Source organism: Vitis vinifera, chromosome 4 (assembly GCF_030704535.1).
Source record: "Vitis vinifera cultivar Pinot Noir 40024 chromosome 4, ASM3070453v1".
NCBI lineage: Eukaryota > Viridiplantae > Streptophyta > Magnoliopsida > Vitales > Vitaceae > Vitis > Vitis vinifera.
The window spans coordinates 20,027,502-20,053,701 of NC_081808.1; the positions used below are offsets into that span (position 1 = coordinate 20,027,502).

Here is a 26,200-nt window from a genome sequence, read left to right on the forward strand (position 1 = left end):
TTAAAAAAAAAAAAAAAAAAAAATGATTCGGCCCACAACTCACCGCCTCCGTTTCTCCACCTGCAACTCCACTCATATCCTACACCTGTCATTCCTCTTCTTATAATATCTTTCATATATTTTTTTCTTAATTCATTTACATGATTGCAAATTTTCTTTTCCTTTCTTTGACGTGGAAATGATTCAAGAGTCAAATTCATTATTTTATTATTTATTTGTTTTTAATTTGGGGCTAAAATATATATATATATATATATATTTTTTAATTTTTGGGAAATGCTAAATAAATGATTATGCTTTGAAACTGGTTTTTTCCTTTTAAGGAGATGTGTTATTATGGTTTAGATAATATTGTTTTAATTAATTAATAAAGAAAAAAAAGGATAAGGAGGAGGAGGCTGGCTGGAGGGAGAATGATTACAGGAGCGGTCACGATTCGCATTTAACGGACCAGTAATGAAGGAGAATGGGGATTGTGAACAATAAGTTAAAAGCCTTATTCGTAATTATTGCAAAAAAAGGAGGGTAAAACGTATTCGGCTGTCTGTTGATTTTGAAATTTCCAGTTTTCTCCCCCCCCTCTTTCTTTCTCTCTCTTCGGTGTTGGCTTTCTGACTCTGCAGCGGGTCTCAGCAGAGAGAGAGGACTCAGAGGAGAAAAAAGAAACAGAGAAACCAAGAGAGAAGAAATACGGGGTGCAGCAACAAAACCCTAGAAGGGGAGAGATAAGCTCTTCTATTTTCATGGAAAAATTCTCCCATTCCAGAAACCAAACATCCTCAGCTCTTTCTAAGAAAATCTGCAATGGCAATGGCTTCAGCGACAGGTCTGCCTACGATGACGTTTTCGGCGGTCCACCCAAGTTCGGGGTCCCGACTATCTCGCCTCGTGTGGAGGACTACACTGAGATTTTCGGAAGCTTTCATGCCTCACGCGCTTCCTCTATCCCGGTTTTGGATCTTCCCGCTGTTGACGAGGCCGATGTTTTCTTTGATGTTCAGGAGGTCGATTACTCGGATATTTTTGGCGGTTTCCGGGGTCTAGATTTTGCCGTTTCGTATGACGAGTTGCTTGGGCAGTCTAAGGATGGGGATGATTCGTCCGAGGAAGCTTGGTATGTTGATCTTTTGCTCTGTCGGGAGTTTTGGCTCTTTTAGTGCCCGTTTGGTTGCTGAGAAAACTGAAGAAAAAGAAAAGCAAAATTTGAATATTCTGTTTTATGTTCTTTTACATTTGGGTTTTCGAAACTTAAAAAACTTGCATCAACTCAGCTAGCTAGCTAGTCAGCTGTCTTTGGCTTAGTGGAGTGGAGGTTTCTACTTTCTCCAATCTTGAAAAATGAATTTGATATTAATAGGATGTTAATTTTCCTTTTCTGCATTTCTGCATTTCTGCATTTCCTCAGCAACCGAATGGAGCACTAGTAAAATGTGAGGAGAATGTTTAATTTTTGTTGTTTAGTTTTCATGTATTTTAAATTGGGGGTATACCAGCCACTCCTCTGAAACCGATTTTCTTGGAGAATGACGTTTACTGCTTTGTGCATTCTCCGTGATTCTTTGTAAATTTGCGTTTGGGTTTTAAGAGAAACTGGTAGAGCAACATCCTTAGCTTGTACCCACTAGATTGGCCAACCATGTGAAATAATAGCAACATAAGACATTTTAAGCTGGGTTTGTTTTTGGGTCCAATAGGCAAAAAAGATTGGCAGAGTGCGGAGTTCCTTCTATGGGACTTGGCATTTAGTAAAGTTTTAGTTCCCATCATTATGAAATATTGTAAAAGAAATATAAGTTAGCACAGCAAAAGTGGGACCTTGTATTTTTTGCGGTCTTGTTTATTAGAAAGGATCTGCTGGGATCAGTTTCAAGCATTAGGGATTTTTTTATATGCATTTTGTATATATTATCATAGAAAAGAGACAGAAAAAGTGTTTCAGAGTGAGTGGATATGGCAACTTTGGGGGATGGATGTGCCTATAAAGCATGATAAAATAGGGATCTAAGACCATGACAAAGGACTGTGATAAGTAATCTGGTGAGTACAAATGTCATGCTTTAGGCTTTTCTTTTACGTGGTTTGGAAGAATGGTTTGGATATCAAGACAAAGAGAGGAGCTATCAAATTAGATGGAGGCTGAGGTTTATGAAGGGATATCACAGTGATATTTGTCAACTAGTAGATTTCCAATGTACCAGTGGAATCCATGAAAAATTGCAGCTCATTCATTATTTACCCAAAGACCCCCGTCTTCCACATGGTCTGAGCAACTGGATTGGTTTTTATAACATTCGTGGCCACTAAGTTGTCAACTTTATTAAATATCACCAAATAGTAGTGATAGGCACATAGTCCAATTCAGGCTCAGCAAGGCTTTAAATTGGGAGTTGATATTTTTGGTTGGATATGGTTAGAATTTTGTTTAAGGGTCACATTATGTAGAGATTTAATCTTCATCTATTGGAGAGGTTAATGTCATGAGAGTTGATTTAGTACTAGGTTAAATTTTTTGGTCATTCCCCTGTATCCAAACCCCAATCTTTACAACTCTCTAGTTTTTCATTTACCAATGTCCAGGAACATGTTCCTTCTCAAGCTACCATGGAAATTATTGCATGGTTCTCCACCATACAGCTAAAAATTTCCTTAATATCCTCCAAATCTCAAAACCCCTTAAGATAGAATCAGTAAACCTAAAAGTCAACTTATTAAATTTTTTCAGAAACTGCCAAAAAAGACTTTGAACCTAGAGCAATTAGATTCTCAAGCTTACCGTAGAAAATGTCACACTGATATAGATTACATCACTACAACAGTTACTTTCTGACAGCCTCGGAGAAAAGGTCTGCTTGTTGGCTTCTGTGGGGGGGATTGCTTTCTTATCCTTGTGAGAGGAATTGAGACTTTGTTTATCAGTATCCATAAGGTGTCATTTCTAACATTCCTACTAAAAAACATGTACCAGCAGTTTGGTTGTCTCATATACTGTTTCAAAAATGACTGGTTTTGAAAATTAACTATTTCGTGTTGAAGGGTCATTTATAACAAAGATTCTTACAGTTGAAATGTCTCTGTATTACTTCGGAGTTTGAGGAAGAATTTGAAATCACAGGATGCCTCCAAAAGGGCATTTAATAAAAGACCATCATTTCGGTTGAAGTAGAGGTTTCTTGGCATCTACCAAGTTGTGTAGCTCGTCCAAGAACAAGAGTTTTTGAATAAACTAGTATAATGGAGAACAAAGTTTATTTTGAAAAAATTATGATTTGGAATTAAATTGTGAAATATTAATTCCATTGTGACTTGGCAATTGTTAGAGGTTTTTTGAAAAATTGAAGAAAAGAAAAATGTAAAAAACAGCAGAGAATCTTGAATCTTGTCATTAGTATGAAATGAGGTGACTATTGTTAGAAGTTGGATTTTTTTGGGAGTTTATATGTACAAATATTGCTCAAGGTTAATGGATATAAAAACCACTTTAATCTATATGAGATGTAGTTTTGAGGTTGACCTTTTTAATGTTTTATGCAATAGAGAGGGTAGACTATCCTTTGCCATGAGGAGGTTCTCTAAGGTAATTGAGGATTTAGGGTTGAAAGATTTATCCTTGCAGGGAGGGCCCTTGTGCTGGGAGCAGTGCTCGAATAATCAGTCCAAGTCGAAGCTTGATCATTTCATCATGTTTGAGGATTGGAAATGTCATTTCAGTGGGAGCTGTGCAGTATGCTCTTCCTAGACTAGTGTCTGGTCATGCTCCTATTCTTCTAGATGGGGAAGGGATAAGGAGAGGCTTGACTCCTTTTAGATTCAAGATTATGTGGTTGAAGGAGGAGGGTTTCAAGGACTTGCTGAAGAGTTGGTGGGAGAGGTATAGTTTTAGCGAGTCCTCAAGTTTCATTTTGGCTACAAAATTGAAAGTCTTGAAGTCAAATCTGAAAGATTGGAATAGATAACTGTTTGGCAAGATTGAAGTCCCAAAGGCCTTGGCCCTAAATCAAATGGCCTTTTGGGATTCAAAGAATAGGTCCAACACCCTATCTTTGGAGAAGTTAGAAGTTAGAGAGAAATTTAAAAAGTAGGTCTTGCTAGAAGAAATTTCTTGGAGGCAGAAATCAAATGAAGTGTAGTTGGAGGGGGACATAAAACACTAGGGGCCTATTTGGTAACTGTTTTTGAAAACAATTCTGAAAAACAAAAGTATGTTTGAAAACTTAAAATGTTTTTAACCTGTTTTTAATATTTTTAAATATTTTTTGAAAATAATTTGTATATCTAGTGTTTTATTTTTAATCATTCTACATGTTTGTATGATTATTTCTTAAAACAATCCTAAAAAAAATAAGTGAAAACAATAGAAAACAACTAAAAGATGTTCTTTGAAAGTACCCTGTTTTATGTTTTTAGGAACAGAAAACAAAAAACAGCTTTTGGTTGCCAAATGTGTTTTCTATATTTTTTGTTCTAGAGAATAGAAAACTGTTCTAAAAAAAACAATTTCCAAATAGACCCTAAGGTTTTTCATAAGATGGTTAACGCCCATAGAAGAAGAAACTCTTTGACTAGAATTAAGATAAATGGTTCTTGGCTCACTGAGGAGATTGACATCAAGGAAAGGGTGGTCCAAGCCTTTCAAACCTTGCTTTTTGACTCTGAGGATTGGAGGCCCAGTATTGATGTAGTGTTGTTTGAGAGGATAGAGGCTTAGGGGGCTGCAGGGTTGGAGGAGCCTTTCTTAGAGGTGGAGTTTTTTGGGTTTTAGTGGAGATGAAGCACCAGGTCTAGATGGTTTTTCAATGACCTTTTGGCAATTTTTGTGGGATTTTGTGAAGGATGAGGTGATGAGTGTTTTTAAGGAGTTTCACAAGTACGACAATTTTGTTAAGAGCTCAAATGCAACCTTCTTAGTTTTAATTCCAAAAAAAGGGGGAGTTGAAGATTTGAGGGATTTTAAGCCAATTAGCTTGGTGAGTGGTTTATATAAGTGGTTGACCAAGGTGTTAACCAATAGACTAAAAAATGTGGGAGGGGTGGATGATATAGATGATCTGGCTCTAGATTTTGGTTGTAAGGAGGGTAATGTCCCTTCTTCTTATTTGGGTCTTCCGTTGGGTTCCTCATTTAAATTTGTGGCAACTTGGGATGGAGTGAAAGTGAGTTTTCATAAAAAGTTGGCCATGTGGAAGAGATAATACATCTTCAAAGGAGAGAGAATTACCTTGATTTGAAGCACTTTGTCTAGTTTGCTTATATACTTTATGTTTTTGCTAGACATCCCATGGTTTGTTAGATTGAGGTTATAACAGATTCAGAGGGACTTTTTGTTAGGTGGTGGGGCTCTTGAGCGGAAACGACATCTAGAAAGATGAGAGACTATTTTGCTTAGACAAAAGAAAAGGGGGATTGGGTGTGACATGTATCTCTACACTCAATAAGGCTTTACTTTGTGAATGGAATTGGTGTTTTGTGAATGAAAAAGGGGGCACTTTGGAATCAAGTTATCAGTGGAAGCATGGGGAAGGAGGGGGTGGTGTTCTTGGGAGGTTATAAAGGGGTATGGTGTTGGTTTTTGGAAAATTATAAGGAAGGATTGGGATCTTGTGAATGGTAGGATCTCCTTCTTGGCAGGCAATGGGCAGAGGGTCAAGTTTTGAAAGGATAAGTAGTGTGGGATTGCACCTTTGTGTAGCTCCTTCCCATCCATACTGAGGAAAAATCCACAAACCATCTTCTTATCCACCTTGTGAAGACAAGGGTCTTATGGGAGTTGTTTTTTGCCCTTTTTGGAGTGTCTTGAGTGCTTCCCTCGTCGATAAGAGAGACACTCCTAGGTTGACATGGTTCTTTTGTGGGCAAAAAGTGTAGGAAGGTTTGGAGAGTAGGTCACTTATGTATCTTTTGGATAGTTTGGAAGGCAAGGAATAGAATTTCCTTTGATGGGGATGAACTTTCCCTCCAAAGACTAAATAATTCTTTTGTTTGTTTTATGTGGTCAGTCACTAAGATGTTTATAAATGATTCTCCTTCAACTCTTTTTAGTTTTTTCAATTTGTAGTGTTCTTGTTGAGGGTGGTGTTGTTTTAGCCATTATTGTCTAGTAGCTTTGGCTTTTGCTATTGCCACTTGGCGTTTGGTGTAAATGTTATTTATACCGTGGGTCGCTCTTTTGGTGGCCCTTCTTAATATATTTACCTTCTTATCTATAAAAAAAATAAAAAAAAATGTTCCAAATGATATAAATCCATACTGAAGATGCCTGCTGGCTTAGATGGTAAAATTTTTCCTGAGATAAAATATAACTGGGTTTAGATCTTCATCCATTCGCCTCTTATACATCTGAAAAGCATATACATTCAACTCCGGTTACCTATAAAGTTATTTATGTGATTTTTTTTTGTGCCTGGAATTTGAAAAGAATTCATGAACATGATGTGCTTTTTATGCTCCTATTGCAATTTGATGCTATTGGCCCATGCATACTGTTGATCTTACTTCTATTTTTGTATCTGTTCAGTCCTGTCTTTCTTTATATAAACAGAAACAAATGGAAGTCATAATTGGTTTCAATGCATTGAAGCTGGAATTTGATCATACAATGCACTTATGTTGTTTCCTTATGTATAGGACTCCAGCTGAAACTGGATCTCTGTCAGAAGAGTCAGATTATTCTGGGAAAAATGAATCCATGTCATATGGAGATGCTCACCAATCATTTGATGATGGTAAGGACTTCAACATTTCTTTTCATAAAGCTAATCAAAGAAGCAAAGGAGATATGTCAAATGGGGCTCATGTTACACAACTAGATGCAGTTCCTGGATATACTGTTGTGGTTGATGGAACTCCTTTGCAAAAGACAAATTATGAGAATCCACCCCTGTGGGTAACTGGTGATATCAGTCTCAGTAGGAGTTTTGGTGGGGGGAAAATCGAAGAAAAGCATCTCTGGAAAACCATGTCCTACCCACAAAATAGCAATGATGGCATGCATACATTTGAAATTGAACCTCAAGTAGGATATGGTGAAAATGGTTCTCACTCTAGTGAGACGTTTATAACTGTATCTGAAATCAGCCTTAGAACTCAGCCCTCTCCCGTGCCACCACCCTTGAGACCACCACCTATAGTAGATGTCAAAAAAGGAGATTCCAGTAGATCAGCTTCACAACTTAAAGCTAATAAGAATTATGCTTTCGAAGGGACTGCAGGTGGCAGTTCACCAGGAAGTTCTCCGCCTTTCTTTGATGTGGAGGTAGATGCCAGTTCATCCGCTGCGGCCTCTGCTGCGGCTATGAAAGAAGCAATGGAGAAAGCACAAGCAAAACTCAAAAATGCAAAAGAAATAATGGAGAGGAGGAAAGAGGGTCTTCAGAGCCGAACAAAGCTGGGTTCCAGAAATGATACAAAACACAAGGAGGGAAAGTTGAGTAGCATATCCAACAGTTTGAAAGATGAGAAAGTGCAGGGATCGTGTGAAACTCCGAAAGATTTTGTCAGAGAAGCAAGCCAAAAAGAAATGAAGACAACCCAGGTGCTTTCAGATTCTCGAGAAGGGGAAGCATTTTTAAATGTGGCTAAAAAATCTGCAGAGGGAAGGCATGGGAAGGAATCTTGGTCATCTCAAGAGTCTTATAAAACTGAAGGAACTGGAAAATGGAAAGAAGCAACAGAGTTTTATGAACTTGTAAGAGGAGATAAATTTAGAAAGGAGCAGGCAAACAATGAAAAAGTTTTGGTGAAAAATAAGAAGGTCATTGAAAGTAGGCAGAAGGAGAAAAGGGCAGCCATTGAATCATTTGAGCAGCAAGAAGAAAGTGATAAGAAAACAAATGCAGCCCAAGAGGCTCATGGATGGGAGGAAAATGAAGCTAAAGAGGCATGCAGGCATGAAGAACATGAGAAAGTTGAAGTGGCCCATGTGTTATGTGGGTGGAAAGAGAATGAGAAAACATGGAGAGTGGGCATGGAGCATGAAGAAGCTGAGCACAAACTAAATGTAGCTGATGAATGGGAAGAACATGATATCTTGATAGAGATACAGCAGAAACAAAATGAGGTGGAAGTTAAGGAAGCTATGAAGCAGGAGAATGAAAGGAAACTGAAAGAGGCTAAGGAAAGAACAGGGAATGAGAGAAAACTCAAGAAGGCTCGCGAAAATGAAAAAAGTGAAAAGAGACTAAAAGAGGCTTTGGAGCAGGAAGAAACTGAGAAAAAACTAAAAGCTGAAAATGAAAAAAGACTAGAGGCTCTTAAATGGCAAGAAAATGAGAAGAAAAAGAAAGAGGCTCGTGAAAGAGAAGAAAATGAGAGGAGATTGAAAGTGGCTCTTGACTGGGAAGAGAATGAGAAGAAGCAGAAAGAGGCTTGTGAAAGAGAAGAAAATGAGAAGAGACTAAAACAGGCTATTGAGCAGGAGGAAAATGAGAAGAGATTAAAAGAGGCTCTCAAACAGGAACAAATTCTGAAGAAACAGAAGGAGGCTTGTGAAAGAGAAGAAAATGATAAGAGGTTAAAAGAAGCACTTGAGCATGAGGAAAATGAGAAGAAACAAAAAGCTCATGAGAAGAGACTGAAAGAAGCTTGTGAAAGAGAAGAGATTGAGAAGAAGCTAAAAGATGCTCGTGAAAGAGAAGAGATCGAGAAAAGGCGAAAGGATGTTCATAGACAAGCTGAAGATAAGAGAAGATTGAACAAGACCCATGAAAGAAAGGAGAGTGAGAAGAGATTAGAAGAGATGCCAGAGTGGGAAGAAACTGACAAAAGATTAAAAGAGGCCACAAAGTTGGAAGAAAGCGAGAAGAGGCCTGGAGATTCTGGTGATGTGGAAGAACTGAAGGGGCTAAAGAAAGCTCATGATCAAATTGTCAATGAAAATGAAAAGAAACTAAAATCTTGTCAAGGAACTTATGCACAAATGGAGGAGAATAATTTCAAGGCAACTGATGAGGCATGTAAGCTGCATGAGAACAAAAACATTCAGGCTGCTCAAGTAGCCCCCAAATATGAAGTGAACAGTTTGGAAGCAAATCAAGAGGCCCTTGGACAGGAGGAGAAATTAAAGATTGCTGCTGAATCACAAGGTATTCATAAGGATTTCAAAGCAGTTGAAATGGAAAATATACTGGTTGAAGAAATATTTGAAGCATCAGGCATGGCTGATGGTGATGCAGAGCAAGAAAAGAATAAGATCAGAATGGACAATTCCACAGGGTCAGTTCTTTTGGATGAGAATGTGAAAAAATCGCTTGAAGCTGGCATTGGCATTGGCATTGGACAAGCACACTTGGAGAAAAATTTGAGAGCTGCCCAGATGGCCTCCAATCCTGAAGATCTGAAAAAGAATTTCACTTCTGAATGGGGAGAGGGAGAGAAGAGTATGAAGCAGACTTCGGTTTCCTTTGAGCCAGAGGATAGCAAGGATAAATTTAGACCAAGTCAAGTGTTGAAAGAGTGGGTTGAAAATGGAAAGAAAGTGGAAGCAGCTCAGACAGCTACATTGGAAGGGAAAGGGAACATCCAGAAAACAGCTCAGCAGGTTAGCAATGGGCAAAGCACAGAAAAAAAGGAAAAGAATATTAACGAGACTCCAACACTAGAAGAGAGAGAAAGGGAAGAACGGATGAAGAGAGAAAGAGAGCTGGAAAAGGACCGGCTTAGAAAATTGGAAGAGGAAAGGGAGAGGGAAAGAGAAAGAGAAAAGGATAGGATGGCTGTTGACAGAGCAACCCGTGAAGCTCGTGACAGGGCATATGTTGAAGCCCGTGAGAGGGCTGAAAGAGCTGCTGTTGAGAAAGCGACTGCTGAAGCACGACAAAGAGCACTAACAGAAGCCCGAGAAAGGTTAGAGAAGGCATGTGCGGAGGCTAGAGAGAAGACATTATCTGATAAGACTTCTATAGAAGCCAGGCTCAGGGCAGAGCGTGCTGCAGTAGAGAGAGCAACAGCAGAGGCTCGAGAGCGTGCTTTTGAAAAAGCAATGGCTGAGAAAGCTGTCTCTGATGCAAGAGAACGAATGGAAAGATCTGTTTCCGATAAATTTTCTGCTTCTTCAAGAAATAGTGGATTGCGACAGAGCTCTTCATCCTCTGTAAGTGCATCCTTAATTTCTGTCTTTTCTATGAATTACTCTTTCTTCAACAGCATGGTAAATGGATGGTAATGGCAGGATCTGCAGGATCTGCAGTCTCAAAGCACAGGGTCTTCTAGTGGTTCAAGATATCCATATTCCTCGGTTTATGGTGGTATGTGATTGGGAAGCCCATTGATAGTTTTCTGTGGATTTTAACATCTTTTCTTTCTATCCATTTTCTTTTAACATCTGACTTTTTTTAATGTAATTTTTTGATGATTGCTTCTAAACAATGTCTTTTCCATATGAAGCTTCCTATAACACTGAAAAATCTGAAGGAGTTGAAGGCGAATCAGCCCAAAGATGCAAAGCTAGATTAGAGAGATATCGGAGGACAGCTGACCGCGCGGTATATTTTATTTTATTTTTTAATATGGGAATTTTCTGTTTACCCTTCACAAAATGACAAAGGTTTTTGTTTTTTATTTTTTTGAACTATTTCAGGCTAAAGCTCTTGCAGAGAAGAATAAACGTGATCTTCTTGCTCAAAGAGAGCAAGCAGAGAGAAATGTAAATAAAATTTATAGGCGAAATTTCCGGATCTATTAACTGAGTTTGTATTTTTTGTTTCTTTTTCCTTTATTTTTTGCTTGATTATCTTGGATAATTTTGCTTACAGAGGTTAGCAGAAACTTTGGATGCTGATGTCAAGAGATGGTCAAGTGGAAAAGAAGGGAACCTGCGTGCATTGCTTTCAACATTGCAATATGTAAGTGTGACCATGATGTTTAATGCATTGCGAACTATTGTGGTGTTTGTTGATATGACCTCTACTTGGATAAAATATGATGCACTTTCAAAGTTTCTATTATTTATTGTGAATAATGGATGGCTTGCTTTCTTGTGTGGTTGATGTGTCATTATGAAGGATGGGCTGTGAAAATGCATTCTTTCAGTTGGGCATGTCTTGTGGAATTGAGATGTATTGAATTTTTCATTCCTGATTATCTGTTTGTCCCATGATCGCTGCCTGCCTGTTTTTAGAATCATGTTCATTTACTTGGATGTTGGTATGATTGAGCATGATTCTTAGCCAACAATCAATCCGACAGGTGTCCTAAAATTTGAGGTGTCAAAATGAAATTTTGAACTGTTATTAGTTACAACCAATCAGTCCTCAAATTTGTTCTCTACAATATAGATTGTGAACCTTTTTCCATGTTTATAGCTCCCTGGAATATATTTTCAGATAGGTAGGCATCCAATAAAAATTTACAGAATTAGCTGTTTATAATGAAGGTGTTGGAGAACTGAGGTATTGCTCCTCTTCAAGCTTAATAGCACCTGCAATAAGCTGCCTTGGAGCAAGGATTTGGATGCTGAAACCCAATATTTTTTTCTTCTTGATTGAATTGTTTTTACTTCTGCTAAATTGGGGTATTCATTCTTAAACATTCTGCAAAGAATATGCTGTCAATTATTTATCGTGTTTCTTTCTCTCTGATTGTCTTGTTTTTGAGATTCATGTAAATGATCAACATATTTTATAATGGGTATGATCCTTGCCATTGCTTGGTTGTTAAATGTTAATGTTTTATTGAGCAAACACCAATGAAAAGAAAAAAATGTTTTATTGAGCAAACAACAAATGAATGAATATCTGATTCTTCTGTCTTCAATTTTCGTTAAACTCCAAAATGCTATTGACATTTTTAAACTTGATTTTCTTTATTGGCAGATCCTAGGACCTGATAGTGGTTGGCAACCAATTCCATTAACGGATGTTATAACTGCTGTTGCTGTAAAGAAAGCTTATAGAAAAGCCACTCTTTGTGTTCATCCTGACAAATTACAACAAAGGGGTGCAAGCATTCAACAGAAGTACATATGTGAAAAGGTTTTTGATCTTCTAAAGGTGTGTCACCAGTCTGCCATTTTCTTTCCCAAAATTGATTTCTGATTAAATGTCTAATACTTACACTTAAAACTGTTTCCATGCCTATAGGCCTCTAAACTGAGCATGATAACTAATATGTTATATGGAAATTCATAATGGCTTCTAATTTCAAATGTCTAAATAAAATTCTTTCTATTAATTTTACAAGTATGAAATTTTAGTCTTGAGTTTGATATGGCTTTCTAATCTTATTATTATGGCTTTCTAATCAAGGTAAGAATCAGTGATTAAATTAGAAAAAGAAGAGGCCATATGCTGTGGTAGGAGTATGTTATGAAAAGTATGTTGTGCAGGAGTGCAGTTTTGGTTTTAAATCATATAATTGGGTCTTTTTGAATCTTTATCATTATTCAACTTTTTGGTTTAGTTTAATCATTAGGACATTTCAACATGCTATGAGGCTACTAAGATTGTGTTTGGTAAAACTTAATCTGATTAAAAATGACTTCTTTGTATTTTGTTTTTAATACTTAATGACTTAGGTTGGATTTTACTGAATTTGTTGACTTAAAACTTATTACTTAATTTTTACTTTATTTGGTAGAATTAGAACTGAATTTAAAAATTTTTGAAACTATTAAATTGACATACTTACCCTTAGTAAACTAAGTAATGAGCCTATGAAAGACAAACAAGGGATGAAAAGATGATGGTTGTATTAACAAGTTGAGGAGAAATTGGGAGTTTTTGCAATGAGGGCATGCAGCTATATTGAAATTAGAAAAAGTGATTTATTTTGATTTATGCTTTAAAGTTATTTTATCAAATCATTAATATGCTTAATTACTTAAATTAAGTCATTAAGTCATATTAAGTGATAAAGTTGGTTTATCAAATGCCCCTAAATTAGACAACCCTACTTGTACTCGTAGCCATATCAGACCACTTCCCTAGTGCTAAAGTATTTCTTCTCTTAAATCTAAATATGTTTGTGTAATCAAAGGAGTGGCTTTGCAGTGTCATCAATTTAGAAAATAATGGTCTGCCATTTTAGGAAAAGATAAGAACTCCCAATTCTGATATCCGAAAATGCAATTCCCATCACCAAATTTCTAGCATATTTAGCCCCCACAAGTGCAGAGTAGCAAACCTTTGTTCAATAATTGTAGCCTTTTTGTTTCTGTAACCCTATCAATTTTTTTTTTAAATCTTTAATTGTATTTGTTATCCTCAGGAAGCTTGGAACAAATTCAACTCAGAAGAGCGGTGACCCAGGCTTTTGCATGTATGGTGAAGCTTGGACATCATAGTTATACTGCACATTTGTAACTTTATACTGGTAGAAAGTAAATGTCCAGTTACTCTCAGTCAGCTCTATAATTTCTGAATGTAAGCTTAAGCTTCATGCGGGTTTGAAACAAATATTAGTAAAAGAAAAGGGCTATTCCCCGTTCAAAATTTGGAACCCAAGGCTTTTACTTTCATGCCATGTCTTACAGGGGAGTAGTGTTTCGTTTTCCTAATAAATTCTTGGAATGAGTTCTTCCACAAGGCACCAAACATGAAACATAAATGCCATTTCTTCTAGAAGAAGACTGAGAAAGAAAGAGGATGAAGTATTATTGCGTTGTTTGGAAGATTCGGACAGTTGACCCTTACAAAGGAATGTGGCTGATTGGAAGAATGTGCAGAACCCACATGCCAAGTTTTTACAAATATACGAGTCAAGCCTGGCCCGGGATTGGGTCTCTATCATATGGCATTTATGTCAATGCTGAATGGGCTCTTCCCCACTTCCAATTAGGTAAATCCAGGGTCAAACCAACCATAATCAGATCTTCACTGGGGTCATGCTGTTTTCTCTGGTCCCACGGGAGTTATTTAAAATCAGAGGTTTGGTGAATTATTGAGTAGCGCTCTAGAAAATCGTTTCCCATTGAAAATAATTAGACCAAGGAACATAGCAACTTTCACACCATACAACTATTTCAGACGATAAATAGAAAGGTAGACAAATGATCTGTTTCTTCATCTAGTTCTCTCCATTGGCTTGTTTCTCTTTCTCACTGGGAAGAGGAATCAATCCTTTCTCACGGCAAGTTTCAATGGCTCCTTTGTACATGTCCTCCAAGCTGTACTTGAATTGGAACCCCAAGTCCGTCAACTTCTTAGATGAGAAAGAGACAGCCTTCAAGTTCCTGTCAATGTCCTTGAACTTGCTCATTGTGTTGAACATACCATTATTCAGTCTAAATAGTAAATACAGACTTTGTAGCCTTATAATTTCGAATAATTGAATGTATTGGTCGGAGAAGAGCAAATGTAGCGTCCCTTCGCTTTAGGATGCTCAGACAAGTAAATATGAGCATTGAAGAGATCATCTAAATGTATGTATCGGCATTGCTTCACTATTGACTATTGAGTTGTGAGCTTCATTTCCTGCATGCATGCAACATATGTATAAAAGAAACAAGGCACAAATTACAATGGATGGATGAGGAAATTAAGACTGAAGAAGAAGAAGATGGTGATTAGGAAGATGTATACCAGTGAGTGGGGACAGTGCAGTGATGAGGCTGGGTGGCATGGTTGGCGTTATAAATGGACCAACAACGAGAGTTGGTATAATACTCACGAATTCTATGTTGTTCTCCATGGATGCCTCCCTTGCAGCCTTCTCTGCCAGTGTTGTTGACATAAAGTACATCTGTACGATCAACAGCATTTAATTAGTTCCCATTCCCCAGATGCTAATCAGCATATGAATAATGGAAATCTAACCCATCCAGGCATCTTTTTATCATTGATAAATTCCAAATCGCTCCAGCAGCTTTCGTCGTACTCAGGAGGCCGCTGCTCCTCAACATTCACAGTTCCGGCGGACGACGTGAACACAAGTCTCCGGACGCTTCCCGCTTTAGCGCATGACTTTATGATGCTCAACACCCCGTTTATTGTGGGATTAATCACTTCGTTCTGCACTTATATTAGCATGCAGTGGATGAAACTTGAAAGAATATGGGTGTGAGGATGGAAGCGGGACGAACCTCAGGGTCCTTGGATTCGAAGTCAATGGGAGTAGCCACATGGAAGCTGCCCTCCTCTATTTGCTCCATTATTTTTGAAGGATTACATTCCAAGCTCGTCTTTGTAGCCTCTACTTGTAATTAATTTTTCCTCCTTTTTCTCTATTTCATAGTTTTATTTCTGAGGTTTTTATCAATTATCAATAGATATAATACCCCATTTCTTTCTTGTGAGTTGTGACATCAAGAATAAATTAACTTCAAGCAAAAGCTGGCAAATCTTGAAACTTCATTCCACCAATACTCAATGTACTGTACAAAAGGCTTATGGTTTACTAAAGGCTTTGCATTTTAACCACTATAATAAACACATTATTCCTGAATTTTCTATTCGAAATGAAGATGCTATAAGAAATAGGCCTTTAGGTCATGACCAACAACCATGGTCAAATATCATAAATACATAACCAAATTAATCCAATGGTTATGATCTTATGAAACCGTAATCGAGGGTCATGATAATAGGTGCAAGCAACGGTATTGGTCATGGTTTGCTAAGTGATTGAGACTATATGGTTATATTTTTTGTGATAGGTGTAAAAAAAGCTATGACAATAAGTAAAAGAAACTTTGTTACTTTCCACTAGATTTGGTCATGGTTCCATAAACATGTGACTAATTGGGACTTATAATCTTGATCAAAGTAAGAAAACGTGACAATTTATATACTTATAGTCATGATCAATATAAAAAAGGTGACCAAAATACTAAATTATGGTCATTATCACTTACTGAATTGTGACTAAATTATAACTTATGGTGACGGTGACTTACTAGATTGTGACTAAATATTTACTTATGGTTATTGTTTTAATGACTACAACTAAAATTTATCATAAATAGTCATCCAAAAATACTAAAATATGGTCATGATTCATTACTTGATTGTGATTAAAAGTTAACTTATGGTTACAATTTATAATGGTCATAACTAAATTTATCATATTTAGACAATTAGGCCTTTATATATTCACACTTTCCAAACCTATTATAAACTTGTACAAACTTATTTTAGGCTTATATATTCAATTAAGCAACTAAAATAGTTTCAAAATTCAATTTTTATATATATCATCAAATAACTAAAACATAATATGACTAAAAAAACAACAAAATAGATTCAAATTTAGTTTTACATTCTCACATAATGCAGCAAGTCAACCAACTAAACATCACATAATAGTCATAGAAAGAAAAAATATAATCGGAGAAGTTATCATATAAAGATGTAGCATAATCTCCAAAATTCCACTGTCTTGATTGAAATTGTTTCATCAACTGCATTATTTGTTTTTTAAAATTGTGTTTACATTTTCATTATTTTTCCTTCAAACTCTTATTTTACTTCTTCTCATGTCTTCCTTTGAATTTCTATCAATGACTCTTCAAATGTTTCTTTCACATGTAAGAGTTCTTCAACTATAGTTGTAAACTTTTGTTTTGTTGTTATTAAAAGCTCTTGAGCATTTTCAAGTTGTGTTACAAAAGTACCTAGCTATTGATTGTCTTCTACTAGTAGGTTAGATATAATTAATAAATATTATTTTATGTTAAAATGTACATATCATAACATACATTATCAAAAAATAATCATATGTTTACCTTTGCCTTAGGTGTGCCCCAAAAGTGGATGAGCCACCTCCACTCATTGTCCGATAAGTGTAGAGGTCGATGACACAATCTTTCATTATCTATATCATGAAAGTCACAATATTTGGCCTCCATTTTATTTCTATAACTTCTGAACAAATTTCCACAACATCTAAGAATATAGCTCTCTTACATGCTTAATCTAATGCATATATATTTTTTGTATTTTATTAAAATGTCATGTATAAATAAAACTCATCATTTTTAAACAATAACATTAGAATTTAAATGAATAGTAATTGACATATACCAAAACTAAAAAGATCGCCACTAACATGATTTCTAATCTTGAACTTGGATGGGTACATTGTGTTGAAATCGTACCGATGTCCCCATATAGCTTGAAAGTCTTTCCCTTTTTCCAATCATAAACAACTTGTCTTTTGTTATTGAATCTTGTAGATTTCTTTTCCCCCGGTTGAGTAAATTTAAATTACATGTTGGGCCACATGTCTTCTTTTTGCTAGAGGAGGAACTTGTTAAAAGCAATAATGAGATTATAAGAAATACAATTCATTTATTCTATATATATGTAAACATATTTATTATATGTAAAGTTAAACAAAATTTTCTTAATCATATCGATGGTGAAAGGATTTGAAGAATTAGAATGACTAGAACTACTAGGGGTAGTAGTCATAGATGGGTAATAGTCATAGGTGGTTGCATGTCGGAGAATTTTTGTATATGTATGGTCCCCACCAATAAAAGCTTCCACATAATTAAAAAAATAAAGATAATTTTTATAGTAGAAATTATTACAAATATTCTATATATTATAAAGATCATATGAAGTTTTTAAAAAATTTATAATTGAAATAAAAAATATTTTAGAAAATAAATAAATTATCTGGTGTGAAGGCAACATACTTGAAAAATAGTGGAAACCTTATTACCCATTTTTTTTATTTGATGATTAGTGTCTTGTTCATTTCCTAGGAGCAAGACTATGGTACCTTTGGTTTATTGGTTTAGGGTGTCACCTCTCTTCAAGTCTTGTTCTCTTGTTCATCTTTTGAACTCTCTTCTCTTCAAAATTTTGGAATAAACTCTATTTATAAGGATTGAAAGTTTTCTAATTCTTTAGAAATATTATCCTTTAATTCAAATTTGTAGAGATTTGAAAAGACCAAATTTAACAAGCTTAACATTTTAATATATTATTCTTGAATTCTCTTATTTTTAAAATTTTGGAATGAGTTCTATTTATAAGTACTCCAAGTCCCTTAATTAAAACTAATCATTATTGAGATTTGAAAAGGTCGTATGTGATAGTCTTTACCTTTTAAAATATTATTTTTTTAATTAAAAATAATATTTGAAGAGGTCTAAAAGGCCATATTTAATATTTATATTACCTTTTCAATTGACAAACTTACCATTTATTTATTTATTTTAATAATTATATTTTAATATCAAAATATATATTTTCTTTCTGTAAATGAAAAACAACTCAGATCCCCTTTTTGTAGGATTTATGCTACAAATGACAATATGCGTTGAATTGGCCAAACATGGAAATGTCCATTTCATAATGCATATCAAATTACCTCCTAGTAACCTACTACACTCTTCTTGTGACGAAAACAAAGTGGTTGGGTCCAATCGGGTGAGGTGTGAGGTGTGTGCCTATGTTTTTTAAATGGCAAGGAGGGAGGGAGTTCGAATTAATGACCTTGCCGCCTCAAATAAAGTCTTCGAGGTGGTTGGGTCTGAATTGAAAAGTCAAAGAAAGCCCAACCATATCTTAAGTCTGTTTTGGATTGAACGCCTTCAAAAACAACATACTCATCACAAGTGTTCTTCCCATCCACAACCCACACCTACCCTCTTCCATAAATCTCTCTTGTATGCAAGTTCAAGCAATCCTGCTGCTGGTTTTTCCGGGCAAGCCATGATTAGAGCTCTAAGTACACGGAGAAGCCACCGCGGGTATGACCAGTTAGGCAAGGAGCAGCCTCTCGTGGGCGCTGAGGAGGCGCAGCTGAAGAGGGTCAAAAGCCTGCCAGCTGGAGTGTTCGGTTCATCCAAAAAATTAGCCCCGGAGTCCACCTCCCAACCCAACCCCCCGTCGAAGCAAACAAAGAAGGCCAGCAAGAGTCACCCTCTGTTTGGCCTCTTCTATGGGCGAAGAAAGGGGAAGACGACAGCCAAGCCAGAATTCTCTCGGTACATAGAGTACGTGAGGGAGGGAGGGGTTTGGGACACGAATTCAAACACGCCTGTAATACATTTCAAGTAACCCTTCCAACAAAAGCTTGGGCATTGGGGTGAGCCGGTGAGGCATAAATCATAAATGGACAGTGTCGCTGGAATTGCCTTGTATTTGACAAATTTAATGAACACTAGCATCAATTTCTAAATAATTGATCCGAGGGTAAGCTTGTTGATGCGTGATTGTCTTTTTGTTTACGCTTTCATGAGCAATTGATTACAATCATCTCCTTTTAGGCTTTTAGATGATGTTTCACGATAAAGCAGAGGATGAATTAGACACCAACTTTACTTTAGAAATGCCATGCATTATGCGTGGGGAAAATGATGTTTGATTTTGATTAATCTCACACAGCGGAGGGTGGGGGACGAAGCTTCCTGCGATGGTCACCTTCCTGATGTTGTCCCCCACTCTCCTACTGATTTTGGAGACTTGCACCACAATGCTTCATCTCATAATTCCCTTTCAAATAAAATTTAATTACGCATATAATGTTATCATGTATTTATGGAAAAATATTATGATTTTAGATGCTCAGGAAAACTTTTTCTTGGGGCTCACGCCACGGAAATTTCAAAGAATGAAAAAGAAATTAACAGGTCGTTGAGGACACCAGCTGCCAACTCTTCTGTTATGAAGTACTCGTCAGAAGCGTGTGTGTTCAAGTCAAATACCCAACATTGAAGCGTTCAATGTAACGGGCAAAACGACGTCGTTCCTTAAACCTAAATTGCAACTTCATAATGATCGCGACACCCCCGTTTTTTAAAGCAAGGGCAGCATTTCAGCCCAAACGCCAACTCCGCGAAAAGCCCAGATCACCCCGCATTGAGACCATTTCTTCGAGAGAGATGGGAGGGCAATATGGACTTTTCATATGGGAACGATGTGAGTGCCCAAAATGATACGGAGGTGGCGCTATTCGTCTAAAAGCTCTAAGAATAGCAAATAGCGTTTGAAATTCGTGGGGGTGAGAAGCAGAGAGGCGGTCGTTGCCTGGGCTCCTTCCTTTTTTGAAGGCCAGGGAACAGTCCGCAGATCAAATATCATTATGCTTCTTCTCCAAGTCTCTTATTCTTCCCATTAGGGTTTTTGGAACTTCTCCTCTTTTTCCCGGGTAATCTCTTCTGGCCTGTTCGTTTCTTGTTTAATCTTTAATTCTCTCTCATTTTTAGTATTTTTTTTATATCTTAGCCCTGTCCTTGGTATGTGAGAATCAGAGGGTTTGTGTTTTTCCCAGCCTGAGGCCACGGAAAACAAACGTTTTTCCTCAACTTAGCTTTGTACGACTGTTTGGCTTGTTCTCCGGTGATACGGGAACACCAAAGAACGTGGGGTTCTGAACTTTGTTTTTCTTTTGTTTTTTCCTTCCCGTTTTCTCGGAGCCGAACGAGCATTAGGGTTAGGGTTTAGTTTGGTGGCAGGAGGTTTTCGTGTTTGGTTTCGACTTTGTCGGAATATGAGATGTGTTTCATCTTTGGTTTCTAGATTTTGGAGTCTGTGGAAGGTTTTTTTAATGTCTGGCCATTGGGGTTTCGGTGGATTGGATACTCTTGTTTTTGCGGTTACCTCTCTGTTCTTGTGGCTCTCTGTTTTGTTGTTGGGGAATGTTAATAGAACTTCCAATTACATACTTTCTTGAGTAAAAAGTATAGGTGCTCTGTTGATTATAATTCGACATATTTTCGAGGTTATGGATATTATTATTATTTTTTAAAATACTATCTGGAGCTCATTTTATGTGAATTTTTTCCTTTGAATCAAACAGACATTTTAGTTTTCGTAGTTTTCACAAGTTCTCTAGAAGTGTGCAAATCCTTTGATCAGATTATAATGGAAATTTCGCCCTTTGAAACAAACAGAGATTTAGGGTTTAGTGATTTTTACACATATACTGAAAAGTGTGCAAATCCTTTGTTGAGATCGTGTTAAGTAAATTCTGTCCCCGGAAACAAAAAATGGTTTAGGTTTTGGTGATTCATATTTTCTAAGAATGTGCAAATCTTTGATGTTGCAGAGCCATGCCAACCTTTACAGCAATTGCGTTAGATAGGTTGTTGGAACCTGGGGCTTCAAAAACAGTCATGAAGTCAGCTTCTGATTTGAAGCCTGTTCCTGATTTGAAGCTGGAAAGGAGAAATAGCACGTCCACAGTGACTACAGAAAACAAACCCCTCTGGTCTCAGATATCCCCAGCCCTCTATGCCACTCCGGAGGCCACCCCGCTTCCTGATTCTCCATCGTCATTCCCTCCATCGCCGTACATCATCAATCACAAGAGGCGAGGGCCACGTCTTATCAAGAGCTTCTCTCAGTATGACGTTCCATCTGGCCAAAAAATTGCTGATGGAGAAGGTGTCAAGGGAAATGCAAAAAACATAGAACCTGTGGTTGTTGAGTCAGCAAACAATGGTCCTGTTACTTTCACTGTTGCTGATCCTATTGTGGAGGAGCCTGTGAATGGCTTCCATAATGAGAAACCTGAAAGCAGTAATTCAAAAAATATTTTTGCCACAGAAAATGGTCCCCTGAAGTCTGATGCGGTGAATTCAGAAAGAGATGGAGATGGAGATGGAGATGGTGATGGTGATGGTGATGGTGATGGTGATGGTGATGATTTCTTTGATCCTCAGGAATCAATGAGTTTTACAAGCAACACTGAAGGAGAGGATTTTAATGGTGCTGAACATTCTTTGAAGCTTACTACTCCAATGGGAGAGTTTTATGATGCTTGGGAAGGTACTTGCCTTTTCTTCTTTCTTTGCTATGCGGTTTTTTATCATTTTGTTTGCTATTAGCATGCCATGGTTAGGCTTATGTAGTGGAAGATACTTGGAGGCTTGGAATGGCAGTTGGCATTGTTTCTGTATATACATATATATACATATTCATTTTCCAGACCTTTTTTACTTGTCACATGTGAAGGAGAAGTTGTTTGCATCATGATTGGATATAGGAATACTCAAGTCTCCACCATTGATTTATTTTTGGTCATGATGCCAGTATGATGATAGTCAATAGAGTTTTCTACAATTTTTTTCCATTTTTCAAGGTAGCCCGCATGATATATTATCCTTGAAAACTGATTTTTCAATTTTTATGACTAATGATGTGTTGATATGTCTATATGTTGGTTTATTAGTTATGCAGTATTAGGGACATTGAAATTATATTTCCATGTCTTACAATATAGGCAGAGTGACTTAAATTTTTAACATGCTTTAGAACTATCTTCTGAGGGTGCACAACAACCTTCGCATCGTGAGATTGAAGATGAAATGCGTGAAATAAGATTGAGTTTATTGACGGAGATCGAGAAGCGGAAACAAGCAGAAGAAGCACTGAAAAATATGCGAAATGTGTGGCAGACAATTAGCCAACAGTTATCTCTTGTGGGGTTGACACTCCCTGCTGATCTTGCTGTTGTGGGTGAGGATGGGCAACCGGATGTTGATATCGCACAAGAATTGAGCCAACAAGTTTCTATTGCTCGTTTTGTATCAGATTCCATTGGGAGGGGGATTGCGAAAGCTCAGGTGGAGATGGAGATGGAAGCTCAAATAGATTCAAAGAACTTTGAGATTGCTCGGTTATGGGACCGATTGCATTATTATGATGCTGTGAACCGGGAGATGTCTCAGAGGAACCAAGAAGGTTTAGGTAAGATTTCTGCACTGTCTTTTTTTTTTTTTTTAATTATTATCAAATTTTTATTTCTCTTATTTACCTCAAACCATGTGTTTAAACTTTCTGAAATTTTTGAGGCATGCTTTATTAATTTCTGTTCAGTATAATTTGTGTTTAGTTATATGCCTCTGTGTGTGTGCATTCATTATTTTTGCCCTTCATCCTGGTCATTTAGAGTAGGGACACATGATATGTGCTAGTGTGTCTAATATGCTTAAGTCATGATATGTGCTAGTGTGTGTATGTGTTATTTTTTCTCATCCTGGTGTTTTAGAGTAGGACCCATTATATGTGCTAGTGTGTCTAATTCTAATACGCTTAAGTCGTGGATAAATTACTATGCTATTGGTTGTCTTCACACTCTTTGAACTTGTTTAATAAGAATAGTATCATAAGTTCTTACGCTGAGGAAAAGCTTCATTGTCTGGCAACAACATGACTCTTTTTAGTCATGCTAATTGATCCTGTTACTTCCTTTTGAATTAGTGAATGGGCCTTCTATTGGACAGTCTTGCTTGGGCATGTAGGAACAGTTGGAGGTTTGGCATGGTGAGAAAATCATATGGAGAGAATTACTCAAATTCTATTATTCTAGAGAGTTAAACCCAGGAATGTAATACATAAATAAGAAAAATAAAATAATAATCAAAATGCATTGCATGATTTTTCTTTCTTTCTTTCTTTTTTCCTTTTGTTTTTAAGGTTGAGCCTTAAATGAAAGGAAGTTTCTGCTGTGCATACATATCAATTCTGTATGAGAATTTAGTCATTGTACTTGGGTTGGTTATAATCTTGAAGATAGTTATTTTGAAGTGGTAAAATTTATCACACAAAACTGGTGCTACGAAAAAAAGGATTTTGTCCATCTAGTTATCTTAAACTTAGAACAAGTAGTCCATAATTCTTTAGTTCTAGTTGTTACATGCCTACTGGTTGCGAGTTCATAAAATAAGGAAGGTATAGTTTGATGATTCTTTTTACTCATCTTGTTGTTCCACATGTTAGTTCACATATGTATCCTGTTGATGTTAACCATCTATTGAAGATATATGTGATTGCATCCTCATTCTCCCTTCTATATGTCAGTGCACTAATTGGTGAGTATAACACTGGATACCTGTTTCAGTGCCAGATAGCTTCAGAATAGTTTCAAGCATGTCTGTAATACCTCTCTCCCACTTTTCACTGTACTTGTGTCTCAGACTTGCATCTGAACTCTCTTCCATATGTTAGTGTGCTTATTTGAGAGTAGCAATAGACACCTGCTTCAGGGCCAGATAACTTCAAAATTGTTTCAAGCATGTTCGTTGTTCCTAACTCTCTGTTGCCTCCCTCTTGGACTTGTGTTAAAAACATCACAAAGATATACATGATGCCTGGATTGGTTTACTAATTAATGTGCAATTGCATCTGAACTCTCTCTTCCATATGTTAGTGTGCTTATTTGAGAGTAGCAATAGACACCTGCTTCAGGGCCAGATAACTTCAAAATTGTTTCAAGCATGTTCGTTGTTCCTAACTCTCTGTTGCCTCCCTCTTGGACTTGTGTTAAAAACATCACAAAGATATACATGATGCCTGGATTGGTTTACTAATTAATGTGCAATTGCATCTTAGGTCATTAGGTTCCATTACTCTAAAATTTATGGCTGTGGATCCTTGTCATAGTGCTAGATAACTTCAAAAAAGTTTCAAGCATCTTCATTGCTTCTATCTATCTATCTTTACGTGCAAGCATGAATAGAATAAATAAATAAATAAATAAAAACCTATTTATCTATCCTTAAGATTTATAGCAATGGATATTTGTTATAGTGCTTGAAACTTCTTTTCATTGTTTCATTGCTTCTTTACAGATTTTTTATTTTTTAAATAAACAGTGTGTTTGGGATATCTTTCTTGCAAGTCCTCTCCCTAGATTTCTCTCCTGTTTTTAAAATTAAATTTAAATAGAGGAACAAACATCTTCTTTACTTTCTTGTCCCTTTGGAAATCTCCCTATCCCCAGCCAACCCTCTTGCCACTTGAGCCAGGCCTCAAGGGCAATGGCAGGAACCAACTTATTGCTTGGGTAGTCTGGAAAATGATTTACGTTACTATCATTTTCCAGAAAGTACGGTGTAAGCATGTAACATAGATGTCAGCCACTTTGCTGGAAAGCTTATTGGCATTTCTTGAGGTCTGAGTTTGAGTCCCTATGTGATCTAGATTCGGAATGCTGTGGTTCAACTTCCTTTCACCAGTTATGACTTAACCTATTCTAACACTTAAAGTTACATATCTGAAGTCTTTACCCACCAGCAAAACATTAGGAAAGAAGAGAGTATGCATGCATTCAGCTGCATGAGCTAAAAGTAAATGCACTTACAAATACACTAATGAAGAATATGTTTGTGTCCCCACCTTTATGAATGCTCTGCTTACCAAGTTCCATTTTGGCCCCAGCATTTCTGCTATTTGTCATCTGTGCTCTAATATTTGCCATGCCTTGTTTTCCTCAGAGTTGGCACGACGAGAGCGGCAATTAAGGAAAAGAAGGCAGAGATGGGTTTGGGGTTCAATTGCTGCTGTCATTACAGTTGGAACTGCAGCCCTAGCATGGTCTTATCTCCCAACAGGACAAGGATCATCTGGAGAAGACCACTTTGAGGCTTCTGAACATGATCATGAAACCAAGTAATGAGTTTTCCTGGTTAACTGGTTACTATGACGCAATATCATAGGAGATAGAGAGAATAAAAGTCGCATAATGCCACCTTGTGAATAACAATCACTTTGTTTTGTCAGTTGCTTTTTCTGCTAATAGAGGATATGTAGTCCCACCAAAATACATACTTCAGGGTGTGCCTTTCGCTGACAAACTGATAGAGAGGGGTGAAACATAAATTGGATGAGTCAGAATCTGAAAATCTTGTTCTCTGGATTTTCCAAGACTTAACAAGTGTTGTGTTGGCTTAGGTTAGTCTCCAGGCCATGGGGGAAATTCTTTGGTTTTTTATCCTGTTGTTTGGTTTACAGGCATATGAACTCCTCGATTTGGTCGGTGTTTATGATCTTCTGTGCCATACAAACAGGCTACAGGTTCCATTCATTTTACCATTTCTGTGGTACTGTTGAAACATCTTCCTTTAAAAAATTAAATTATATTAAGTGCGGTAATGAGCTCAGCCTTGAATTTATTATTGTTGTATCAACCATAGTATATAGGTATAATCCAATTGTTGCCCATTTAGTTTCAAAGTTGTTGCAAGCCGGTGCTTATGCGGCTTTTGGCCTGTTTTGATAATGGTGAATGCTGGGGAGACCGGGAGAGAGAGAGGTGGAAGGGAACAAAGAAAATCTACTGCACAAATGTTCTAGAAAATGGTTTTTTATTTTTTATCTCATAAATTTTTATTGAAAATATTTTTTTTAAATCAAAAAATTATTCTAAAAACAAATTTGACGCTTTTTTAATTACATTGGTAGAGTTTGTATGACCGATCAAGCTGATCCATTCTCATCTGGAAGTCATGGAGAGTGATGGGGAGAAAGGAATTGAAAGAAAATCTAGTGCTTGTAAGGGAGATGTTCTAAAAAATGATTTTTAATTTTTTAGA

At 36.8% G+C, this 26,200-nt stretch overlaps 3 protein-coding genes across 5 annotated transcripts; 2 read left to right on the forward strand and 1 right to left on the reverse strand.

Annotated features, from left to right (window-relative positions):
• The first annotated feature begins 71 nt into the window (after positions 1 to 71).
• Positions 72 to 13,421, forward strand: LOC100244517 (auxilin-like protein 1). 3 transcript variants are annotated; one of them, XM_019219494.2, is made up of 9 exons: positions 72 to 1,114; positions 6,622 to 6,719; positions 7,197 to 10,084; positions 10,163 to 10,238; positions 10,378 to 10,475; positions 10,571 to 10,636; positions 10,746 to 10,835; positions 11,805 to 11,981; positions 13,198 to 13,421. In XM_019219494.2, the coding sequence occupies exons 1-9, from the start codon at positions 744 to 746 to the stop codon at positions 13,231 to 13,233; spliced, it is 3,900 nt and encodes a 1,299-aa protein (XP_019075039.1). In that variant the 5' UTR covers positions 72 to 743; the 3' UTR covers positions 13,234 to 13,421. The 3 variants fall into 3 exon arrangements, with proteins under 3 accessions (XP_019075039.1, XP_002266275.1, XP_010649121.1); XM_002266239.5 differs by having other exon boundaries at positions 453 to 1,114; positions 6,622 to 10,084; XM_010650819.3 differs by having other exon boundaries at positions 453 to 1,114; positions 6,622 to 10,084; positions 10,172 to 10,238.
• A 919-nt stretch (positions 13,422 to 14,340) lies between these two features.
• On the reverse strand, positions 14,341 to 15,079 carry LOC100249667 (dihydroflavonol 4-reductase). The gene is made up of 4 exons (XM_019219312.1): positions 15,011 to 15,079; positions 14,745 to 14,939; positions 14,511 to 14,670; positions 14,341 to 14,402 (listed from the first exon to the last, which is right to left on the reverse strand). Exons 1-4 carry the CDS (start codon positions 15,077 to 15,079, stop codon positions 14,341 to 14,343), a joined length of 486 nt encoding a protein of 161 aa, XP_019074857.1.
• Positions 15,080 to 19,692: 4,613 nt separating this feature from the next.
• LOC100259904 (uncharacterized) lies at positions 19,693 to 25,760 on the forward strand. Its single transcript, XM_002264268.5, has 4 exons — positions 19,693 to 20,031; positions 20,932 to 21,653; positions 22,140 to 22,574; positions 25,103 to 25,760. Exons 2-4 carry the CDS (start codon positions 20,936 to 20,938, stop codon positions 25,279 to 25,281), a joined length of 1,332 nt encoding a protein of 443 aa, XP_002264304.1. The 5' UTR covers positions 19,693 to 20,031; positions 20,932 to 20,935; the 3' UTR covers positions 25,282 to 25,760.
• The last annotated feature ends 440 nt before the right edge of the window (positions 25,761 to 26,200 follow it).

What these genes read in the sequence shown, in the direction of transcription:
- LOC100244517 (XM_002266239.5), top strand. Translation starts at nt 744, where the DNA reads ATGGAAAAATTCTCCCATTCCAGAAACCAAACATCCTCAGCTCTTTCT. An exon ending in GACAGAGCTCTTCATCCTCT is followed by an intron (nt 10,085 to 10,162) that starts GTAAGTGCATCC and finishes TGGTAATGGCAG; the next exon opens with GATCTGCAGGATCTGCAGTC. An exon ending in GAGAGCAAGCAGAGAGAAAT is followed by an intron (nt 10,637 to 10,745) that starts GTAAATAAAATT and finishes TTTTGCTTACAG; the next exon opens with AGGTTAGCAGAAACTTTGGA.
- LOC100259904 (XM_002264268.5), top strand. Translation starts at nt 20,936, where the DNA reads ATGCCAACCTTTACAGCAATTGCGTTAGATAGGTTGTTGGAACCTGGG. An exon ending in GTTTTATGATGCTTGGGAAG is followed by an intron (nt 21,654 to 22,139) that starts GTACTTGCCTTT and finishes AACATGCTTTAG; the next exon opens with AACTATCTTCTGAGGGTGCA. An exon ending in GAGGAACCAAGAAGGTTTAG is followed by an intron (nt 22,575 to 25,102) that starts GTAAGATTTCTG and finishes TGTTTTCCTCAG; the next exon opens with AGTTGGCACGACGAGAGCGG.
- LOC100249667 (XM_019219312.1), bottom strand. Translation starts at nt 15,079, where the DNA reads ATGGAGCAAATAGAGGAGGGCAGCTTCCATGTGGCTACTCCCATTGAC. An exon ending in TCGAATCCAAGGACCCTGAG is followed by an intron (nt 14,940 to 15,010) that starts GTTCGTCCCGCT and finishes ATATAAGTGCAG; the next exon opens with AACGAAGTGATTAATCCCAC. An exon ending in TGCACTGTCCCCACTCACTG is followed by an intron (nt 14,403 to 14,510) that starts GTATACATCTTC and finishes GCATGCATGCAG; the next exon opens with GAAATGAAGCTCACAACTCA.